The sequence below is a fragment of the Convolutriloba macropyga genome, chromosome 4 (assembly GCF_964194025.1).
Source record: "Convolutriloba macropyga chromosome 4, txConMacr16.3, whole genome shotgun sequence".
Classification (NCBI taxonomy): Eukaryota; Metazoa; Xenacoelomorpha; order Acoela; family Convolutidae; genus Convolutriloba; species Convolutriloba macropyga.
In genome coordinates, this window is record NC_134471.1 from 58730803 (window position 1) to 58753496 (window position 22694).

A 22694-nucleotide genomic window follows, 5' to 3' on the forward strand; every position below is an offset into this window, starting at 1 on the left:
AAAATTTGGTTACGTTAGTTAAGCATAAGACTCTTGAATAAGTGGACTTCAACATCTTGTTGGGCGAAAATTTCAACTTAGCAAGTCTGACTCCCCGAAACCTTTATCAATGGAAAATTTGTCCAATAGCAAAAAATACATCCAAAACTATGCCTGGTCAGGTTATCTGACTTTTTTCAACGTACGTCTCTAGTAGCTTCAAATTTGAAAAGCAAAAATTTTTTGGGAGTTGTCATGACCCATATGATCGCACTTGTTCTAACAATTTCCTCAGAAATATGAACAGCAAAAATTGATGTACGCTATACTCGCCCAGCTGTAGTGCAATAGCGGGAAAGATGATAACAGCGGGCTACGCGGACTTCAAATTCGCTGGCATTGTTTCGAAAAGATTTTTGCATTATTGTGTTTTGTGGTACCTATGGTGGGTAAAATTAGTGCGAGAAAATATGGTTGTGTGCAGTCACATAAATTTTTATCACGAAACTTAGCTTCAGTTACTACGAGAGTACTAGGTAAATTTTGTATTATTATCAGGTGTTGAGCAAAGACGAGACTGCGCGATTGTTGCGAGCTGCCACTGACCTCAGTCGAGATTCATCAGATGAACATGAGAAGCAGCTGAAACAAAAGGAAGAGGCACTGAAGAAAGAGAGGCAAGAAAAGGAAGAAAAGCTACAGAAGGAGCTCAAAGCCATTGAACAAGATCGGCAGGTTATTTAGCAGAAGTTTACTTCATTTTATTGCAAATTTTCCTGTTCAAGTTTTTGATCTGTTTAAATGTTATATCCTTTATAACTAGAGAACAAGGTCAGTTCAACTAATCAAATTTCACTTTTCGAGGAGACAAAGCGTCTTCATGCTCGAGAAAAAAAGTAAATGTTTTGTTTTACACAGAAAAACTAAGTTCCCATGCCTTTTATTTTTCTCCTCCACTAGTGTTTGCTCCGCCCCACTTTGCTCCGCCCCACTTTTCCGCCACTTTTGAGCATAGTTTTTTTAGCTCAAGGTATCATAATCAAAATCAGCACTTCCTTGTTCGTTCGGGACCACTTTGTTGTGCTAAAGTTGGCTATTAATAGCTACGGTAGCGATAGCTCAGCGGAGCTATTATTGGCCTTCTCTTGTTTTTTTGTTTGTCAAGATTTTGTATCGGCATATGACGTCACGTTTACTTCAATTCAGCTTTTCGTTTTTAATTGCTCTTAAACTAAATTTGTAGTTCTGTTATTTTAATCTTGTGGTCACTTTTATGCGATTTTTTGCTTGACTGATTTTTCGTCTTGAGCCTTTGTCCTGCCCGAGGCATTAAGTTCTATTAGCGCCTCACGCTTGACCACGCTTCAAGAATGCGATGCGATTCAACAAACTGTTTCGAGAAAATTTCACGGCTCTTAATCTTAAAAGTGTGGCCCCCACACATACGCACACTTTTAACCCCCTGCCCTTTACCCCTGCCTACTCACACCTGCCTAACACACACCCCAGTCCGCTCTCCTCCACCTGTAGGTTTGGATCACCATTTCGTCGTCCAGCCCTCCCAACCCCCCCCCCCCCATCGCTTGACTCACCCCCCCCCCCCAATCCTAGCATCTCTAAACCACAGCTGGGTACTATCGAAACCAACCGCTCTTGCCTCGTTAGAGAACAAAAGTCGCCCGACGTTAGTTCGTTATGTCTGCAATGTTTTTGACCAAATTGTGTCCGTAACGTCATTTTAAGCAGTTTTGGAGCCAGATTTTCTCCGTGAAGTTTTATAGGCAAACGTGATACGCTCTCAAAATGACTTTTCCTCTATCTCTCAAACAAATTTTCCTGTCTCTCAAAGAGATTTGTGTTTACTGTAATTGGAACATTTGAATTTGGGCGCAGCTTTAGAGTGCAAAAATCTACGTCAATTGAAGACATCCGAACGAGGAGTGGAAAAGAAAAGGGAATTTTTGTTATTTTTTGGCACTGTTGTCTTCGTATGTGCGGACGTCGTTTGGTATCAGCTTTAGAAGCGTCTTGGGCGTTGATTAGTTATTTTGACCATAAAAGTCTTACTCTATAAATGACTTCTAGCAATATTAAGGTCATTTGAGGTAAGTCTTCACGGTAAAAGAATAATATTTTATGAATCTGCATTTTGTTTTTGCCATCTTTTTTCAGCGGGAAGCAGGTTTGAATTGCAGCTACATCGGCATTTTTCTGGTTATGTCATTTTGCTCCAGATAAGCGGTGACTATTTTTCCAATATTTAATACCTTTTTAATTGCTGGGGTGCTGAGTGGTTGGTTATTGTTTCAGTTTTCTTTAAGCTCTTTACATTTTGCAGAGCTTAAGTTCTTTTAAGGCTCTCTTAACATTTGCATTTTGCTATCTCAGCTGTTTTTATTTTGTATACGGAGCGCACATTGACATTTTGAGGAAAATTTTGACTTGAAAAATTTTGAAGTAGGGAAAAAAATAGAGGACGATTAATATTCATACTGGTTTTCCAAAGAGTGTTTAAGTTAAGTATTCAAAAATTGTCAAGTTACTATTGTGCAGGAGTTTTTATGCTGCTCGAAGAATTATTTTAACGTTTTCCCTTAATTTTTGTCGTCTGGTGGGTGTTATTGACTGTATTGGCTTTTGGAACCTTTTTAAGGGCCTTTTAACATTTTTCTTAAAATTTTAATTCCGATTATGAGCCATTTTTACCCTTCTATATGCTTCATGTGCGGTTTTCTGACTTTTTAAAAAAATGTTGGAGCCCAAATGGGTCAATCGCGTTTGTTCAAGCTGTCTTTATTTATAATCGTCACTCTTGAGAAAATTTCTGACTCGTTTGCTCTACTTTTTGCGTACTTTTTTTAGATTAAATCTGAAGAGGTATTATGTTAAAGTTAACGAGCTTATAGCCTTCTTCTTGCTATGAAATGACTATCAACTCTTTGTTGGCACTCAATTTTCTTTGAAATCAGCTAAGTTTTCCGGTTTTTTTGTTTTTATTCAATTTTAAATTATCTGTGAGGAGACTATGATTGCCTGGAGCATGTTAAAGGTAATCAAAGTGAGCCTTAAAATTGGAACTTGAGTGTTCTTTATGAATGCTTATTATCAGATTCTTTTTTTGGTTTTCCGCCGCTCAATTTTGAATGAAAATATTAACTCCAGTGATTTTTGGTTTGTTTCAATTGGCCAATTAGGTAGTTGATTTTAAATACAAGAATGGATTGCTGAGGCCTAAAATAGATTTCACACCAGTCGTTTACTTACTTTTTCCGGTTGTTTTTTGTTGCCATCTTCTGTTATGACCATTTTCCACTCCTCAACTGTGAACCCAAGATTGTCGTTTGGTCATTTATTTCCGTTTCAGTAAAAAAAGTTGAATTTGACGCACGTCATCTACGTTTTTCATCATTCGTTGCTTGCGACTGATTAACTTATGTATCCATTTAAGATTTTTGTAAATTAATTGCAGAGATAAGGGTCGAATTAGGACTCCGCTTATTATAATTTAGCGGAAATAATTTCTGAAATCGCTTATCGTTGAGACAAACTCTTATTTGATCGTCAGTTTTTTTAAGGAAGATTCCGCCACATATTGTTCTTTTATTCGCAACGTTCCGATTTAGTATTAACACCTTTCGTTTAGCTTTATTTTTGGTAGACATATACCACCTGAGCAATTGAGGGGAGATTATCTTTGTATCGGTTCGACTGTTTAGGGCTCGACAAAGATTTTGAGGATAATCCAATTTTTTTGTCAGATAAACTTTTTTGAATTATCATATTTTTGTCGAGAATTTGAGCCATTTCTGATTGATATTAAATTCATATTAGTAAGCGGTCTTTCATGTTTTTCGTCTTAATAATGTTTTTCATGTTTTAATAATTCGGTAGACACATTATAGACAGATATCGCAAATTTGGTTAGCTTTGGCTCAGCCGTTTGGAATTTGTTGTGGCACCTTGTTATTCTTGTCAAGAAGCGTTGAAAACAAATCTGTTGACGAAAATAATCCGCTTATCGTATCATGGTAGCTTTTTTCACTTTTTCTTCATATCCAGTAAGTTTTGGCACCCCTTTATCTAATAATATTCCTTAATCATTTTCCGTGTGCATTCAATTTAAGGAATGCCGTATATATAAACAAAACGCGATGGCATCTTAGCTTTCACTTCTTTGTTTATACAAGTTCTAATGCCTCGCGTCTTTCGTACGTGTAATGAAATTGCTTTGCTGTGTATGCTTCGGTCAAAGAGAAACCAAATCAAAACCGCAGGTAGGTTTCTATCGAAGTGTTTTTTTTGTGATTTGCTCGGGAAATTTCATAGACTGCATGCTTGAAATAAATTTGAAAATATAGCATTGAACTACAAAAACAATTTTTGTTTCATTGTCACAATCGGTATTGTATGCTAGATATAACAGTATAGATCAGTCGATCATATACAAATTGTAATTTTGTTTTCAAATGTTTTGGAATAGCAAAATCAATTAAATAATACTTTTCACAACTGATTGTTTTAACTTTTTCAAAATTTTTCAAAACTCTTAGAAAGTCAATTGAGAAGTGAACTAATGAAGCAATAGTGCTCAGTTATACCTTTTCAATGCATTGCTGAATTCTATACGATTTTCTTTTCCGCCTTTTTGGGTTCATTAATTTAAATGAACAACTGAGATAATTCGAATCATTACCTGAACTAGCGACTCACAGGTATAAAAAAATCTGTATAAAAAAAGTTGAATAATTTAAACAATACATTTGCTTGCAATTAAAACTGGTAACGCGAAGCCAGCATGTGCAATTACCATCGCTGAATTCGAGATTTGCATCAGACAGCTGAGATGCTTATATCAATTTCAATCGAGGATTTCAATATTTTGCTAAACCATTTAATTTTTTTGAGAAATGCGCAAAAGAAGGATTACAAGACTTCCTAAAAGAGCCTTTTCTGGATAGATCTGCGAGACAAAACAGCTCTATAGCGAAATCCAAAGTCTTGCGTCTTGTCTGCCAAGAGGTCACCAAGTCTTGTGTCTACTCTTCACAGAGTGACCCAAGACTTGGCCTTTCTCTGGGCAGAGACCCCCAAGTCTTGATTGTTCTCTGTTAGTAGAAACCTCACAGGTTGACTCTGGAGTGTCCTCTTAGCAGCCTTATATTTGACAGGATCAGACTGGGTGATATGGTACGGGTAACGTAAAGAGATTAGGAGGATAAATTTGGTTAAAGTGAATGATATGTATGTAGAGGGCGGCGGAAGCGGAAGCGAGGGCGGAAGCACAGTTGTTGGAGTTGGTGGCACAGACGAACAGAGTAGCATCAGATGCAGAGAACAGGCTGAAGGCTGAGAGGGATCTAAGACTGGCCAGGGAGGAGGCAGAAGGTATAGTCCTCGTGCTACTTGTATAATTCTATTTTCCTGTTTCTTTCCATCGATTAGACATCACACTCACGTGAGAAACAACTGGAAACTTGGGTGTAAATTGGATGGACTTGTTTTTCGAAGAATTGAGATATTGGGGAATTGAAAATACGCCGTTATTATAACCAATGAAGAGTCAAATTCCACCATAGTCTGATGTAAAAAAGCACGAACTTCTGTAAATAAAATGCTTGAATTAATTGTGATTAGTTAGGCCACTATGAGGTCATGTATTGAAAACCGCCTAAATCTCTCAAAACAAACTGATTCTGTGTGAGTACATGGCATAGATGAGGTGTGATTTCAAACGCTCACCCTCAATAAATGTTTGATCAGAACCTTTGTGTTACAGAAAAGAAGAGAAGCCGAATCAGGAAGCAGTTGAAGGTGGCTATTAAGCAAAAGAATAAGGCAGATTTGATGCAAGCTCTCAGACTGTTTGAGGAGAATGAGATCCCAGACATCCACGGGGACTACCTGGAGGGCATGGAACTAATGCAGTACTTCCAACTACGGGCAGGTTAGGTGCTGCTTCCCTGTGGTGTCGGGAATTGAAATTCATTGAATATTATTTAATTGCTCTCGAACAAATTTTGAGGCAATTATTTTGAACGTGGTCTTTTTTATACAAAATTTTTGCTTGAACGTTTTTGCGCTTGTGTTCTAGAACATTCTTCGACTTCTAAAGTGACTTTTTTACGCTTCACTTTTTGGTGATTAATAGCCGCGAAGCTATAGCGGCTATTATTGGGGGCATCGTAGTTTTTTACTATTCAAAGAATTCGAATTGTATTTGGGCGCCGTCTTTTTTAAGAACTGCTCACACATTTTCATGATTTTTGAAGTCAAATTGGAGTAGTGATTTTGGTCACGCCGAAACAGGAAGTGGAGCGAAAAAGCGAGTGGTTTTGCGGCGTGAAATTTTTTCGCTCTAAATTTAAAGTAGAGTGAGAAAACGGTGTTTGAACAAAAATTCGCTTTCTCGCTAGTGGTTTTTTGTTCACATGCGGCAATTTCACTTTGATTTTTACAGTTTTTAATAGCCGCCCTCATCTTCTCAGCCGGCTATTATTGCGCTCGTATTTTTTTTTTACTTCGTCAAACTTTTTTTCGCTTTACCATTTTGCCGCTTTTTCGACATTTTTCTCTAGGCTAGTTTCTCTCTTCTCTCATTCTCCTAAAAGTGAATTTGAACATCAGTTGCTAAGCAAAGCAATTCAAAATGAACAAAGTCGGTATAAAAAATTGAAGTCAGAAATAGAAACGGGATAAACCCATAAAGCCCAATTTTAGATGCACGCTACTTGAACGTCGTTCCTATAAGTCTTAGTTACCATCTCTTATGCTTATTGGTATTGATAGTGGTCCCTGTAGCCTCTCTCTAAGAAACAGAAATATGTTCAATTACAAAATACCATCAAAATAAATCGGACTTAAAAATGTTTTTGTACAAAAATCTTTTTTTTCAATACCTTCTATTCTTTCAATCCCAATCATGCTTATTGGAATCAACGCGGCTATTTTCCGGCAATCTGCCGGGTATGTTTGTTTTTTGGATCGGTTTTTTCTAAATGGTTTGCCCAATCAATTCATAGTTCATTCTAGGCCTAAATTTTTGTTCGAACCAAATTTCCATATCTCGCTATCGGTTTTTTGTTCACATGCGGCATTTTGACATTGGTTTTCTGTTCTTCTTTTAGTTTTTTATTTATGTTTTTGGAAATTGTTTGGCTAATGGTTTCTCATAGTCCGTTCTAGATCTAGGTGTTTGTTTAGTCAATGAAAATCTTTGAATTGTACGTCAGGACTTGTCCTGCTATGTTTTTGTAATTCATCTCCATCGATGATTCTTGAGACCTGACTTCTTGGAATTGACTTTTTCAATTTCAGTGATTTCTACTGCTTTGCGGTTAAAATTTGTGTGCATGACGTCACTTGTTCTGCTTTGTGGTCAATTGCGTGACTTACCTCACTCAAAAAATTGCTTCTGAACTTGCTTAATGAAATTTAATTTTTAATGTACATTTACTAGTTAAAGGTCAATAGTGTGCATCTAAGTAGTGCCAAACATATATACCCTAATTTTTGAGTATTAGAGTCTTGAGTTTTTGATTTCGAATAATAATATTACAAGAATCCATTGGGGTTTTTTCTTTATAGAGCGTATGTGTCTCATGAAAATGACCGTCCAAATCTAACCAAAGAGTCTAGTGGTCTATTAAAGGACTGGTGGCCAATCTGTCTATTTTATTTATTGCTCTTGAACGAAGTTCATAGCAATTATTGTAATCATGTGTGTCTTTTTTATGCCAAAATTTGCTTGACCATTTTGACTTTTTGAGTGACTTTTACGCCCTTGACTTTTTGCGTTTCGCGTGATGTAACATTTGCCCTCAATCACAATTTCAAGCAGCTGAACTCAATTCGCGGCAATTGAATACTAAAAGTCAAATGAAAAGTGCTGCAAAATGGTGCCATTTTTCACTTTAAATCTTAATAGTGGTATATGTTAACCTCTAATGTGGTTATTTGAAGCCCACTATTGAACTTCTTGTTCCCATTTAGGCTTTAGGCTACCCCCCCCCCCGACTGAAGCAGGTTGCAGTTGATTAAAGCTCCCACTAGTCGGTCGAGAGCAATTCTTCCGACGTTTAGTCGGTTATGTTTTCTTTTGTTGTTTCTATTCATGGAAGGCCACAAGCGTCTATTGCGGCTATTTTGGGGCAATCTGCCGGCTATGTTCTTCGTTGCTCTGACTCCGAAATAAAGTTTGTTGCTGAGATAAAAGCGATTGTGAGCGCTTGAAGTTCAAAGCCATCGTAGCGCAGATGTAATAAAGACAGTTATCGAGGTGGTCCTGCGTTCGAGTACCCTATGATGTCGGAGTTTTTGCACCCATAAAAAAATGTCTAAGCTACACCCCTAAATTAAATTGCACCCGCCTGTCGTGTGAGAGCAGTTCATCTGGCTTTGGTTGGCTTATGTTTGTTGCCATTTTTAAATTAAAAACACAGAGCAGCAGAATTTCAATGCCGCCAGATAAGCGATACGATACCGTTGCAAAATAAGTGTATGAGTGTATAAAATAAGAAATTTAAGTTGCTTGTATTTTATTGAAATTGATTAATGGCTCTCAAACGAAGTTCGCAGCAATTATGTCAGTCACTCTGGTATTTTTTCGTACTATCAACTTTTCGTTTGATCGTTTTTTGTCTGACTTTGTCCTCAAAAACGGGAGAAACAGATAAAGCCTGGAGGAAATTGAGTTGCTCAGCAGTTCTCTTAGAGCCGTGCGTCTTACTGGGTTTTTAAGTCTGCGATTCACCGAAACCGTTGAAGAGATATAAATTAATTGCGCGAAGGGCGGTTTCTTTAGTCTGACCCCTTTCACACATCACCCACATGTTCATTTCCCATGCTCACCCCTCGCTCCATAATCCCACCTCAATTATTCTCAAGCTAGTGGCCCTGCAGCTACAGCTAGCTACTTGCGAAGCCAACTGCTTGCAGGTGGTTTGAGAGCAATTCGCCCGACATTAGTCGGTTATGTTTGAATTACTGCTGCGTTGAAGCATGAAAATAAACCTAAAGTCTGTCATTGATGGGCGTCACAATATAGGTTTGAAGATATAGGTATAGATGGGCGTCACTATAGATGGACGTACAGATATAGGTATAGATGGGCGTCACAACAGGTTTGAATCCTCCGATTGTAATGGCTCTCAATGATCACCTAACAGTTTTTAATACTTTGCCACTTTCAATATAAGATCTGCTGAATTCATTTCAGGATTTTGTTGCTTCGGCGGAAGAAAGACACTTTAAGGTTCCTGGTTATATTTCAAAGGATTTGATCCTTTGATATAATTTTTTTCTTAAAACCATTTTGTAAGAATAGTGTATCATACTCTAGCAAGTAGTTTGTTTAAAGAATTAATAGTCATTCTGGTTCTGAACAAAAATGGGTGGTAATTAATTTTTCAAAAAGTTTGCTTCGAGACAATTCTTCCATTTTTATCATAAACATTTCAACAACAGTTAATTTAGATTACAAGGTTCATATTTTTTGGACTACTAATGGTTCCATTTTAGGATGTATAGGTGATCATAGAAAGTATTGATTGCGGGTCAAGACTTTTCAGACTCAAAAATCTTGTAAAAAATGTTCTCAAAGAATGTTCAATGTTTGACTCAAGAATATTCTTTAAAGTTTTGCTGAGAATTATTTATTTGCATTTTTCATCGAAGTCGTTTTTGTTCTGTAAAATTTTGGCTATGGCCAACAAAATATTTCTAACTTTTTAAACGCTGATCAAATTATAATTTTTAAACACGCACAATTCTATCGATAATTATTACTCTGAACTTCTGACTGCTCTCAAACTTTTTGCTCTGAACTTCTATCAGTTATTCATTTGATTAAGCAAATTTAACTGAAGTAGGGAAATTCTAAGTAGTTAAGCGTTTGCTTAAAGTCTTGAATTGGAAGTTTTATGAAAAAAAAAACTAAATAGCTACTTTCGCAACAAACATTTTCCATCTTCTCCATTTGAACCTCAATTCGTGTGGTTACTTTTCTCTGTCATTTTTTCTGTGCATATGTGATACTTAGGTCTCCAACAAAAACGGTTTCATGGTTTTATTCCGCCGATCTTCTTTACTAGCCATCCTGAATAATTTTTTTCCTAATATGGAGTCGTGTTTGAGAAAATTTCAATTCACTTTTCGCTTTCTGGGTTGCTTTCTGCGTTCTTGAATAAATAGAAAATTTGGAGTTACTCCGCGGAATGTTTTATAATTGTTTTTTAAAGCTTCAAAATGTGAGATAATGTATAAGTTTCCTTTTTCTCTGCTCGCTGGATAATCAAATTTATTTTTTTCGCTGATAGAAGTGGCCAGATTACATGCGGACTCTCATTCTTGATAATTGTTGTTTTAGCCCATTTATGCTGCGTTGTTTACTCTATCATATCAAAGAAAACGAATTTCCCTTGGCAACTCTTGATTGATACAACTCAGCTGAGTTTGTCTAAGTGTTTCTGCCCCGACGCCTTTGTAGTCAGCACACTGTTTTTGAATCTTGGCGCGCTAATTTTTTAATCTATGAGGTCACGTCTAGTTAAGTCAAAAGTTTTTGAGGCGTTCATTTATGCTTTTGAAATGAATTTGATCCTATTATTTTTAGAACGGACATTTTCATTGAATCAATGATAGGCGTCTATCTTGTGTTTAGAATAAACTTCTAAAGAATTATAATATGTATCTCTCATTCCACAAAATATTCGTTAGCTTAAAATTCAGTGACGAAGCAGTTTCAAATTACGGAGCCTCAAATTATTTCTAGCTGATCAGTTTTCCTTATATTTAATAGGCCCACATGCATTATCTGAAATTTACATTTTTTGTTGATTTCCTAGAATAATGGGGAAACAATTCCCAGAGATAAAAATATGCGCACAATGTATTTCAGACTTGCTGAAGGCTATCCAAATTCGAGCTATTCCTAAACTACAGCAGACGATAGATGCGGTCAAGAAGTCAAGCAGGGACATGCAGTACAAGCTGGAGTTGGAAACCGCAAAGGCTGAGAGGTAAGTTATTACTAACTTTATTAATAAGAAAATTAGAATTAGCAGAATTATCACGAAAACTTTTCTCTGACGTCCTGTTTCAATAAACTTTTGTGAACGGAAAACAGACAAGTGAAATCATATTTGAACCGTGTCCGGAAAGTATTCAGTTGCCATCTATCATTTTTTTCCTGCTAACTCTCATGATTGTTGAGAAGTATCATGGTTTACATTGAACCAGATAGGTTTTTACTTATTTTACTTGACTGCAGTTCATTTTAAGTACAACTTATTCTGTTTTGATAGAATTCTGGAGTCGCTGCGTCACATAGAGAAGTTGAGACATGCTATTATGAAACTGGACCAGAAGACGATAGCAGAGATCAAGAACTACTCCAGTCCACCTGTGGAAGTCCACCAGATATTCAGAGCCACCCTCCTTCTCCTCGGCACTCCGCTCAAATCCACAGAGGTATGTATGTTACAAAATGGAACCAAAAATGAGAAGTCTGGCTGATATTTGGCGTAACTGTCAACATAATGATATGTTCTCATGACGAAAAGCTCGAAAAAAATGATTTTGTTGCTCTATAGGATCCAAAATTCCATGTTTTTCTGAGTTTATAACTAGCAGAGGATACATAAGGATACATAATATTTCTGCATAAGGATTACAGTGAGAGAACTGACGGGACGGACATTGTGCCTTAGAAGGCAACAAAGAACGACAGCCTCCACTTAATGACTTTACCTTTCAAGTAGATTGTCCTATAGATCTAAAGCAAATCGTTGATTGATCTACTGGAAACGAATTATGCAATTTTTGTTTATTAATAGCCGCCCTCATCTTCTCAGCCGGATATTATAGCGCTACTATTTTTTTACAATTCAAAGAATTTTTACAATTTAAAGAATTTGAATTGTATTGGGGCGCTGTCTTTTTTTTAAGATCTGTTCACACATTTTCATGATTTTTGGAGTCAAATTGGAGTAGTGATTTTGGTCACGCCGAAACAGGAAGTGGAGCGAAAAAGCGAGTGGTTTTGCGGCGTGAAATTTTTTCGCTCTAAATTTAAAGTAGAGTGAGAAAACGGTGTTTGAACAAAAATCCGCTTTCTCGCTAGTGGTTTTTTGTTCACATGCGGCAATTTCACTTTGAATTTTACAGTTTTTAATAGCCGCCCTCATCTTCTCAGCCGGCTATTATTGCGCTCGTATTTTTTTTTTACTTCGTCAAATTTTTTTTCGCTTTACCATTTTGCCGCTTTTTCGACATTTTGCGTGAAATCTTTTTGACTTCTCTAGGCTAGTTTCTCTCTTCTCTCATTCTGCTAAAAGTGAATTTGAACATCAGTTGCTAAGCAAAGCAATTCAAAATGAACAGAGTCGGTATAAATAATTGAAGTCAGAAATAGAAACGGGATAAACCCATAAAGCCCAATTTTAGATGCCCGCTATTTGAACGTCGTTCCTATAAGTCTTAGTTACCACCTCTAATGCTTATTGGTGTTGATAGTAGCCCCTGTAGCCTCTCTCTAAGAAACAGAAGTATGTTCAGCTACGAAATGCCATCAAAATAAATCGGACTTAAAAAATATTTTTGTACAAAAATCTTTTTTCATTATATTCTGTTCGTTCAATCCCAATCATGCTTATTGGAATCAACGGCAGCTATTTTCTGGCAATCTGCCGGGTATGTTTTCGATTTGTTGGATCGGATTTTTTTCTAAATGGTTTTCCCAATTCATTCATAGTCCGTTCTTGGTCTAGTTTTCTGTTTAGTCAATGAAAATTCTTTGAATTGTACGTCAGGACTTGTCCTGCTATGTTTTTTTACTTCGTCGAACTTTTTTTCGCTTTACCATTTTGCCGCTTTTGGGACATTTTGCTTGAAATCATTTTGACTTCTCTAGGCTAGTTTCTCTCTTCTCTCATTCTGCTAAAAGTGAATTTGAACATCAGTTGCTCAGCAAAGCAATTCAAAATGAAGAGAGTCACTATTAAAAAATCAAAGTCAGAAATAGAAACGGGATAAACCCATAAAGCCCAATTTTAGATGCCCGCTATTTGAACGTCGTTCTTATAAGTCTTAGTTACAATCTCTTATGCTTTCTGGTATTGATAGTAGCCCCTGTAGCCTCTCTCTAAGAAACAGAAATATGTTCAACTACGAAATGCCATCAAAATAAATCTCAACTTAAAAAAATGTTTTTGTACAAAAATATTTTTTTAATAGCCGCACAGGGGTAGCTGGGGCTATTATTGGCCTTCTCTTGGTTTTTTTTTATTTCGTCGTCATGATTTTTGTTACGACCATATGACGTCACAGCCACATTTTGTTCATTCGTTCATGCAATTTCAACTGAATTGCATGTGTGACGTCATTTTTCGCTCATAGTGGAGCGATTTTTTTTGTTCATGTGCGTGATTAAATTTTTGGTGACACTTAACTCACCTCACTCTCAAAAATGACTTCCTCACTTTGAAATTGACTTTTATTTGTTTTAATTCAAAGAGATAAGGTGAAATGAGTGTGTGTCACTCTAAATGAAGGTTATTTGAGATCAGCTAATAGAGGCAGCAATAACTAATACAGATTTTCAATCAAAATATAAAAGATCAGCCTTCAATAAAAAGACGAATTTTTTTGGTCTGTCTTTTTTGCTGTTTTTTTTAGACTGCCGATCTACGAATCTATTGCGGCTATTTTCTGGCTATCTGCCAGCTATGTTTTCAATATCTTCTATTCTTTCAATCCCAATCATGCTTATTGGAATCAACAGCGGCTATTTTCCGGCAATCTGCCGGGTATGTTTCTGTATGGTTGATCTATTATTCAACTTAATTTTTGGCTATCTTTGAGATGCAAGATTGGCAGAATCCTTGATTGCATTGCTGAAATTGCTGTCTTTAGCATTGTCCATGCATGACTGAACATGTGTCAGCCAAGGGTACAATTTTACAATATTTAATCATTATAATTTTTGCTAATGGAAAAGTAGTTCTCTATAATTATTTATCTCTCTAACTGCGAAGTATCACAAAAAAATCTCTCACTGAGCATTTAGACACATTATGTATCTTTCCACACAATGCTATTTTAGATAATCTAAGTGTCAACGATTCAATTATAACACAATTCGGCAATAGATAAAATCTTTTACCTTGCCAAATTGTTTGAACGGGCATCAACAATCAACAGGCACTGTACAGTAATATGTGTGGATCAATTCAGTGTTCTTTTTTAAGAAATGGATAGATTGTCTAGTACACATTGGTAAGTTGGGCCGCGAGTCTCTGAAGAGGAGGATCAACACTTTCAACATCGCATCAGTGTCAAACGAGACAGCTGACAAGGCAAACTCTATCCTGCAGATGTACAACACAAACCAAGTCAGAAATGTGTCATCCGGGGCTGCCACTTTCTACGTATGGGTTAGTTGGAATCCCTAGTCGAGACTCGATGTTAATCTTGCAAGATAGATCTTTTCTATTTTCTATTTTTAAAGTCAGTTCTTACTTTACTAATCACAGGATGAACTTTAGCCACATATAACTACCAAAAGTTTTATTCGTCATTCACTATCTAAACTTTCTGTTCATCTTGGTTCAATTGCTACCACACTTGTTCTGAGTTGATCATAGTTTTAATTGGAAACTGCTTATATCATGGGCAGTGGTGAAGGGTTTTCTCTTTCAATTTAGATTCACCTCAAGAGTTTTGGCATCTGAAATCAAAGAACCGTCATTTTTGTATTTTTGCGTTTTTTGAAGCAATTTTGAAGACTCTGAATAAATAAATTGGCACGCATTTGGAGTTTTGTATCTCAACTTTGAATATGAGAGAAATTAGCTCTCGTTGCTAAGCAATTTTCTAATGGTCTTATATTTATTGGCGTCTAAATTAAATTCTCAAGAATTTTTAAAAATTTAAGAAGGGTAATGTTTTAGTCAATGGGTGTGATCAAGGAGATCTTTGAGAAACAGGAGGAAGAAACAGAAGTGAACGACTTGCGTGAACAGATAGCAGATGGTGTAGATAATGAAGATTATTAGAAAGAGAGCAAAAAAAAACAAATTTAGATTGAGTATTTGTTATAAATTGATTGACCAAAATTCTGTACACAAAATTTTATAAAGATGACGTGACTCGGATTTATTTTTTTCCCAAACTCATCACATCTGACTTCTTCATTTACGCGTGATCCAAATCGTTATCATCAAATTTTTAAGGTTAACGTTAGTTGTTTAAATTTATTCTTTTGAAAACGTTTTCATCAATGCGTATACAAAATAAGGATCTTTCCGTCTGGGGCCCCCAGTACGTTTTACAACCTCAGTTACGGAGCACATTATGTAAAAAATTGACATGCGATTCTGGGAAGACCATTAAATTGCAGCCACTAAACTAAGGACTAGCTGAAAAGGTCCCGAATAAGTAAAAAAAATGAAATTTGGTGTAGTTATTTTTGTTTCCTATGTTAGGCGATGTTTCCCACCAATTCGACTGTTTCTGAAGAGAAAATGGGATAAAGAAGCAAAGCCAAAGAATATTCTCTTTGATTGCGGAAAACTTTAGTGCACTTCAACTGTTGAGAACGCATAAGTTCGCAGAGGAAAAGAAATCATTTAAAGGATCTTTTCCGTTTGTGCCCCCCCAGCTTAGTGGGTGCATATTATTTGCACCCCCCAGACGCACGTGCCATATTTTTACATAATGATTTACTATGTAATGGCACGTGCTCTGTAACGGGGGGGGGGCGCAAAACGTACTGGGGGGCACAAACGGAAAAGATCCCATTTAAATGTTTAGAGCAAATGGCGGCACATGCTTAGAATATCATTTAAAAAGTATCTTGCTTTGCCCAGTCAGTCTGGTCTCAACGGCAAATTAACTACTGTCACCACTAACTACGTTATTTGAGAGCAAATCTAGTTACTCTCAAATTCAGTTTCTAGCAATTATTTGGATCAAGTCAGTCTTTTAAATTGCTCTTAAAAGTAGCAATTAGTTTGTAGCATCTTTTTTTACTGCTGGTAGTCTTTTTTATGCAAATTTTCGTGCTAGCATTTTGTCTGATCGTTTTTTTTCCGTTTGAACAGTTTGTTTATTGTTCTCAAAAACGGGATAAACAGACAAAGACCGGAGGGCATTAGTTTCTCTTGAGAACTTACAGCTCAGCTCACATGTCTCAAATTATATTTTTCACTGAAACTGTCTGAGAGACATATATTCATGGTGTGAGGGGTGGTTCTTAGAGATTGGCTTGAGCTCCTCCCACGTAACCCCTGCCCCTACTCAGCCCCCCAATTCCGACCCTCCACTTAAATCGACCCGTTAAACTGCATGCTGGCGACCAACCGCGTTCACTACCAAACCCACCGCTCACAATGAAACTAAAGCTAGCCTCCCTAAACCGCAGCTAGTCAGTGATGAAGTCGAAATTTTGCCAGTCCTTTGAGAGCAGCTTGTCTAACGTTAGCCGATTATGTTTATACAATTGATTTTAGATGGTGAAAAGCGGTGACGATTAGATTAACAGTAGCCTGTAAGTGTACAAATCGCCAATCTTGCTGAAAGGATGTAAGTTTGTGGGACAGTGTTCTTCGGGGCGTGCGACTCTTCCTTTTCATCCACCCTCCCCCGTCAGAGCCTTCCCTCGTCATCCCTCACTTTAGCAAAGTTTCCATTTCGTTTTAAGCACAAAACTGTTCCTACAACTGGTGCAATTTCTTATCACTTCATTCATAATCTGTGCGTGATCTGGATGTATTGGCCACTTTCTGAACAGACCATCTTCAAAAACAAACTTTGTAAACAACATTCTGCAACTCAGGACCCATCTTAAAACCCCTTCCTTTTTTGTCTTAGAAATTACATTCTGGGGTGGATGTGTGAAGGGAGATTATCCAGATTATCGAGTTGTGGCCGAGGAAGGTAGTCAAAACCGGTTGGATCCAAACCTTACAGCCCACCCTCAGCCCGCTCCTCCTCCCTTTCGCCTTTCAGATCATCGAAACATCCGATTCATGGAGCGGTTTGCTTGTCTAATCGTTATCGCGTTTTGACCATGAAATACAACCTAAGAGCTAAAGATCTTGTTCAGTCGGAAGCAAACCACGATATAATCAATAATTCATCCCCCCTACTAAAACTCCTTTGAATATCAGTGAAAAAGTGCCAGTTTCTATATCTCTGGTCTAAAGTTACTCACAGGAACAAACCACTCGCAGTTCAGGAAGGAACTTTATGTTAGACTCCTCAACTGGTTTATTACAGCAAATAAGTGAACTGACAATTAACGATGACATATCTCGTTTCCTGATTCCCATTGGAACTATCCTTTTTTATCCCACCAGAAAAGATAACCTATATGAAGTCTCCATATTGGAGCACCACTTGGTCAGGGCCAAGGTGAGATACTTGCAGTGGGCTTCAAACTACGATGAATGGTGTGCTCGAAATCATTTTGGGCGTATTCACAATTCGATCAATTTGAAAATATACCAATTCAATCAACTTTCTGTCAACACTGAAAAATATACCGAAAGGTCTATCTGACCGCATAGACGATTTGGTTCAATCTGGAACACTGGAAAGTGGTTCACCAGGCCCCAGGGACAATACAAGCGAGTTATCAGATTTGAAAGCTATTTGCAGTAAAAATATTCCAACAATCCGCTATATCCCCGTGAAGTTTCGTTTGCTATGGTCCGGGATTATTACATCAATCATAGCGGACTGCATCTCAAATCATGACTGTTTAATAACTGGAAGACGTTTTTTGCAGTTGGCAAACGTATTTTGCGTGCTTCAAACAGAGGGGCTAAAAACATAAGCCGCAGCAGGATAACTCAAGGATGAATAGATATGAATGATGGAGATTGGGTGAGCGTGCTGCCCTTTGGTACAAAGTGGCTTCAATGAAGCAAGCAAAAAAAAGCAACATCACAATGGAAGCGCTGGCCTCCCGAGAGAGAACACTTTGTCTACAAGGACAATTTGGTCGTGCAGCAAAGACTATCATTGGAGGGAATAGCGCCCGACAACAGAAAAACTCTCATTGAACTCGAAAAACTGCATCCAGGGGAAAACAAAACTCTTGAGCCGATGGAAGACTATAGCTGCGAAGCTTTTCATTTCGATGATGCGAAGGTCCTTTTGAAGCTTCATTCTTTTTCGAATTTCACAGCAGCTGGGCCGTCCAAATGTACCCCGAGCATCTTCTCCACCAAATCAATTGTTCAATTTCCGATCAATCCGAGCAATGAATTCCCCAACCGAATGAGTGAAAATGGCCAGCAGGGACCAGCTCCCAAGCTTCGTTGCTACAGCTTTTCGTATTGCTACAATAACAGCATTGAATAAAAGGAAAACCGGTCTTAGACCTATTGATGTGGGTGAAGTTATTCGGCGCCTTATTGCCAAGTGGATTCCAAAAGAAGCAGCCACCGACGCGGTTAAGTTGTTTGGAGCAAAGCCGTTGGGAGTTGATGTCAGAGGAGATGCCGAGAGCATAGTGCATGCAACAAAAAAAACCTTCGAAAGAATGATGAAGGGAACAAAAAGTGGGGGCGTACTCCAAACTGATTTCGGAAACGCATTTAATTCAGTGAAGCGCAGACATCTCCTCGGCTCAACAAAAGTTTTGATGTCTAGTTTAATGTCATTTACATCCTTTTGTTACTCGAAGCAAAATGATTTGTTCTTGAATACCTCAACTGTTGACAGTCAGTCAGGAGTGCAACAAGGTGATCCACTGGGTCCAATTTTGTTTTCACTGGCCATCTGGCCTCTTATTAACAAAATTGAAAGCAAATTACCAAACCACTGGAAATATTGCTGGTATCTCGATGATGGAATTATTGCAGGAACCGAGATCGAACTTTGTGAATCGTTGGAAATTCTCTCAAAATTAGGACAAAAATTCGGTTTAGAACTCAGGAAGGATAAGTGCGCGCTATGGCTAATCGAAAGCATGACGAAAGTTGACAGTTTGATCAAGATGAACTGTGTAGATGGAATTGAATTTTTAGGAGCTGCTATAGGATCTGATATTTTTGTTTCCTCTTGTTTTCTCAAACTTGTAAAAAAGTTAGAGGAACTTCTAGACGATTTAGCATATGTCGACGATCCTCAATGTGCGCTTAGTATTTTGCGTTTTTGCTTCGGTGCTCCCAAAACGGTCTGCTCTTTGCGATGCAATTCTCCTTCGGACGAATCAAACAAATTCCTACGAAAATTTGATTCGGTTCAGCTTGCAACCTTTGAAAGTATTCTTTGAGTTTTGATGTCAGATACCTCTTGGGACTAAGCATGCCTTCCAATCAATAAAACCGGTGTAGGAATGATACGATCAGCAGATCAAGTTCAAGCTGCATACGTTGGCTCCAATTTTCAATCCTCTGTTCTTGTAGAAAAAATAACAGGCCATAATCCAAATGAATACATCTCATTTGCTAATGTAATTGAAAAATTGAGCGAAATTGTGACGACATATCCCTCTCAAAGAAAAATTCACGAAGAACTTGATAACTCAACCTTCGACAACTTGTTAGGAATACAAATAACCTAAGAGAAGAAGCTTGTTTGCAATCTTTTTCTCTACAGCAGTCTGCTGCCTGGTTATCTGCAGCCCCTATTCCAGCTCTGGGACTACACATATCTTCCAATGAGTTCCTTGTTGCTCTCAAATACTGACTGGGTGTAAAACTGTACGAGAACGAGAGAAAAGTCCTTTTTGTAAATCTGCGACTGTAGATGTAATGGGCGGCCATGCCGTGTCATGCATGGCAGAGTGATATGATCTCTCGTCATGATTAGGTACGAGACAAAATTATATCAGCTTGCACGGGAGCTCTTTTGTATCCCATTTGTAAACAGAAAAGTTTACTACCCGACAATAACTCCAGACAGGGCCAGATTTTCTTACCTGTATGGAAATCAGCTAAAGCAGCAGCTTTAGACGTTACCGTCACTTCTCCCTTGCATTCAAGCCTCATAAATGCGTCGGAGAAGAGTGGTTTCGCACTGTCATCTGCTGAGGACAGGAAGTAACAACAGTACGCCCAGAAAGTTAGTGAAGTCGGAATTCAATTCATTCCTCTGGCTTTCGAAATGTTTGGAGGATTTTCAGAGACAGTTTGTAAGACCCTCAAACGATTAGCTACTCTGGCTGATAACAGAAGCTTGCAACCGGCGGGATTTTGTTACAGCAATTCGGCTGTCTGCAATCAAGCTCCTTGCAAGGAATGTGAGATTATAGACACATATGAAACGGGAGCAAATCTTTGAATCTTTGTTCCAGAAGTTAAGAAGCAAGTTGGCCGTGAGAAGTGTCTCATCCATGGGCGGGGAGTCACCCAATGAGTGGGGATCTCAAAATTTAAAACTTTATCATACAAATTGTAACTCAGTGGCGGGTGAAGTGTGATTGCCCAGAACAGGAATTTTTACCTCAGAAGTATTGCCCAGAAGGAAGCGAGTGTGATTGCATTGGTGATTCGGGTTGAACTCGTGATAATAACAATGATCGTCCATGAACCAAGATTTTCTAATTGTAAATTTTGATTCATTAAAAAATTACTTTATAGTCCCTTTCTGAGATCTCATGCTTTACAAGGGTCCAACCAAAATTTAAACATAGCTAGCAGATTGCCAAAAAATAGCTGCAACAGATTCTTAGATCGGCAGTCTAAAAAACAGTGAAAAATACAGACCAAAACAATTCGTCTTTTCATTGAAGGCTGATCTGTTATATTTATATTTAAAATCTGTATACGTTTTTGCTGACTCTATTAGCTGCTCTCAATTAACCTTCATTTAGAGTGACACACACCTATTTGACCTTATCTCTTTGAATTAAAGTAAATAAAAATCAATTTCAAATTGAGGAAGTCATTCTTGAGAGTGAGGTAAGTCAAGTGTGACCAAAAATTTAATCACGCACGTGAAAAAAACTCGCTCCATTAAGAGCGAAAAATGACGTCATATATGCAATTCAGTTGAAATTGCATGAACGAATGAACAAAAAGTGGCTGTGACGTCATATGGTTGTAACAAAAATCATGACGACAAAATAAAAAAATATAGCAGGACAAGTCCTGACGTACAATTCAAAGAATTTTCATTGACTAAACAGAAAGCTAGACCTAAAGCGGACTATGAATGGATTAGAAAAACCCTTTAGAAAAAAAATCCGATCCAAAAATCGCAAAAACAGTAAAAATCAAAGTGAATTTGCCGCATGTGAACAAAAAACCACTACCGATAAAGCGAATTTTTGTTCAAACACCGTATTCTCACTCTTCTTTAAAATTAGAGCAAAAAAATTTCACGCCGCAAAACCACTCGCTTTTTTGCTCCATTTCCTGTTTCGGCGTGACCAAAATCACTACTCCAATTTGACGTCAAAAATCATTAAAATGTGTGAACAGATCTTCAAAAAAAACATAGCCGGAAGAGTTCCGGAAACGACTCGAAGTGAAAATCTACTTAACCGCCATCCAACCACTCATCAGAAAAAACTTGCCTCCACTAATTTATGATTTTCTCGAAACCCAACCACAAAACAAAAGTAAAAACAAAAAATCAAATCTGTTAAAATATGATAAAATCTGATCAAATTTTATCATACCTTGAGATCCCGAAATGACTATCTCTTATTACTTCATCAAATCTCTTATTACTTCATCTCTTATTACTTAGACAAAATTACTTCATCAAAACAAAGTTTACTTACTAAAACCACTTAAGTGAATGTTAAAAAAATACTTGATGCCAATTTATGAAAAAAGCTCTTAATAACAACTTGCACTAAAAAACTGGAAAAAGTTAGTAAATTTCTTAATTTTACAAAAGCATATAAATCCAAAGAAAAAATTTTTTCAGCCAATAGGGCATCCAGATGCTCGCAAAACAATAGACAATTCATAATAGTCTAAGAAACTTGTTTCAAAAAACAGAAAAAAACCCGAAAAACTGCAAAGGAGCAAATTAAGAAAAATAGTTGCAATTTTCGCCATTTTTTGTCATATTTCTCAACAAAAAATGATTCATATCCAAAACCAAATGAGTTTTTTCAATAGTACAAGGAAACATAAAGCCGAATAAGGTTCTTTTGCAATTAGAGCAATGAAAAACTCTCAAAACAATAGGCAAGTTATAAAAATTGGGTAAGACACTTTGTAAGATTTAAAAAAAGAAAAACTGCAAAAAATGAGAAAAATGGTTTATAATTTCTCAATTTTTCGGTTATTTTTCCTTAGAAAAAAATGATTTAAACCAACAAAACTTTAGTCAATTGGTATCTGACAATTCCTTAAGTAACAAGCTTCTATTCAAATCCCACTTAAAGCAGTAAAACAAAAAAACAGGTAAAAAAATCATTAAATTTCGTCTAAAAATCAGCAAAACTGATCAAAACCCTCCAAATTAGCATTAAAAATTAAATTACCTATTTGAAACCTTCAATTCCTATCAAAACAAACCTAAAACTAATACAATATCATAATCAAACCTCATAACCATCAAAAGTTGCAAAAAACCCTCTTTTAAAAGCCGCACGTGAACAAAAAAATTTCGCTCGCTTAGAAAAAATTTTTTCACACATCAATTTCTCGCTCGCTCAAAAACAGCGGTGTGAACAAAAACCACTCTCTTTTCGCTCCGCTCTTCACTTTTGTTCAGCACCAAAATCACTCCAAATTTTTTCACGCGTT

The 22694-nt window shown here is 37.1% G+C and overlaps 1 protein-coding gene across 1 annotated transcript in view; it reads left to right on the top strand.

The window, feature by feature from the left end:
* Positions 1-15245, top strand: part of LOC142337789 (uncharacterized) — an 80253-nt gene extending 65008 nt beyond the window's left edge. Inside the window, exons 9-15 of the mRNA XM_075387307.1 lie at positions 538-714; positions 5229-5364; positions 5756-5923; positions 10874-10994; positions 11280-11445; positions 14223-14408; positions 14925-15245. Coding sequence (XP_075243422.1) covers positions 538-714; positions 5229-5364; positions 5756-5923; positions 10874-10994; positions 11280-11445; positions 14223-14408; positions 14925-15029 — 1059 coding nt within the window. The 3' untranslated portion in view covers positions 15030-15245. The remainder of the gene's footprint in view (positions 1-537; positions 715-5228; positions 5365-5755; positions 5924-10873; positions 10995-11279; positions 11446-14222; positions 14409-14924) is intronic.
* Positions 15246-22694: the final 7449 nt, after the last annotated feature.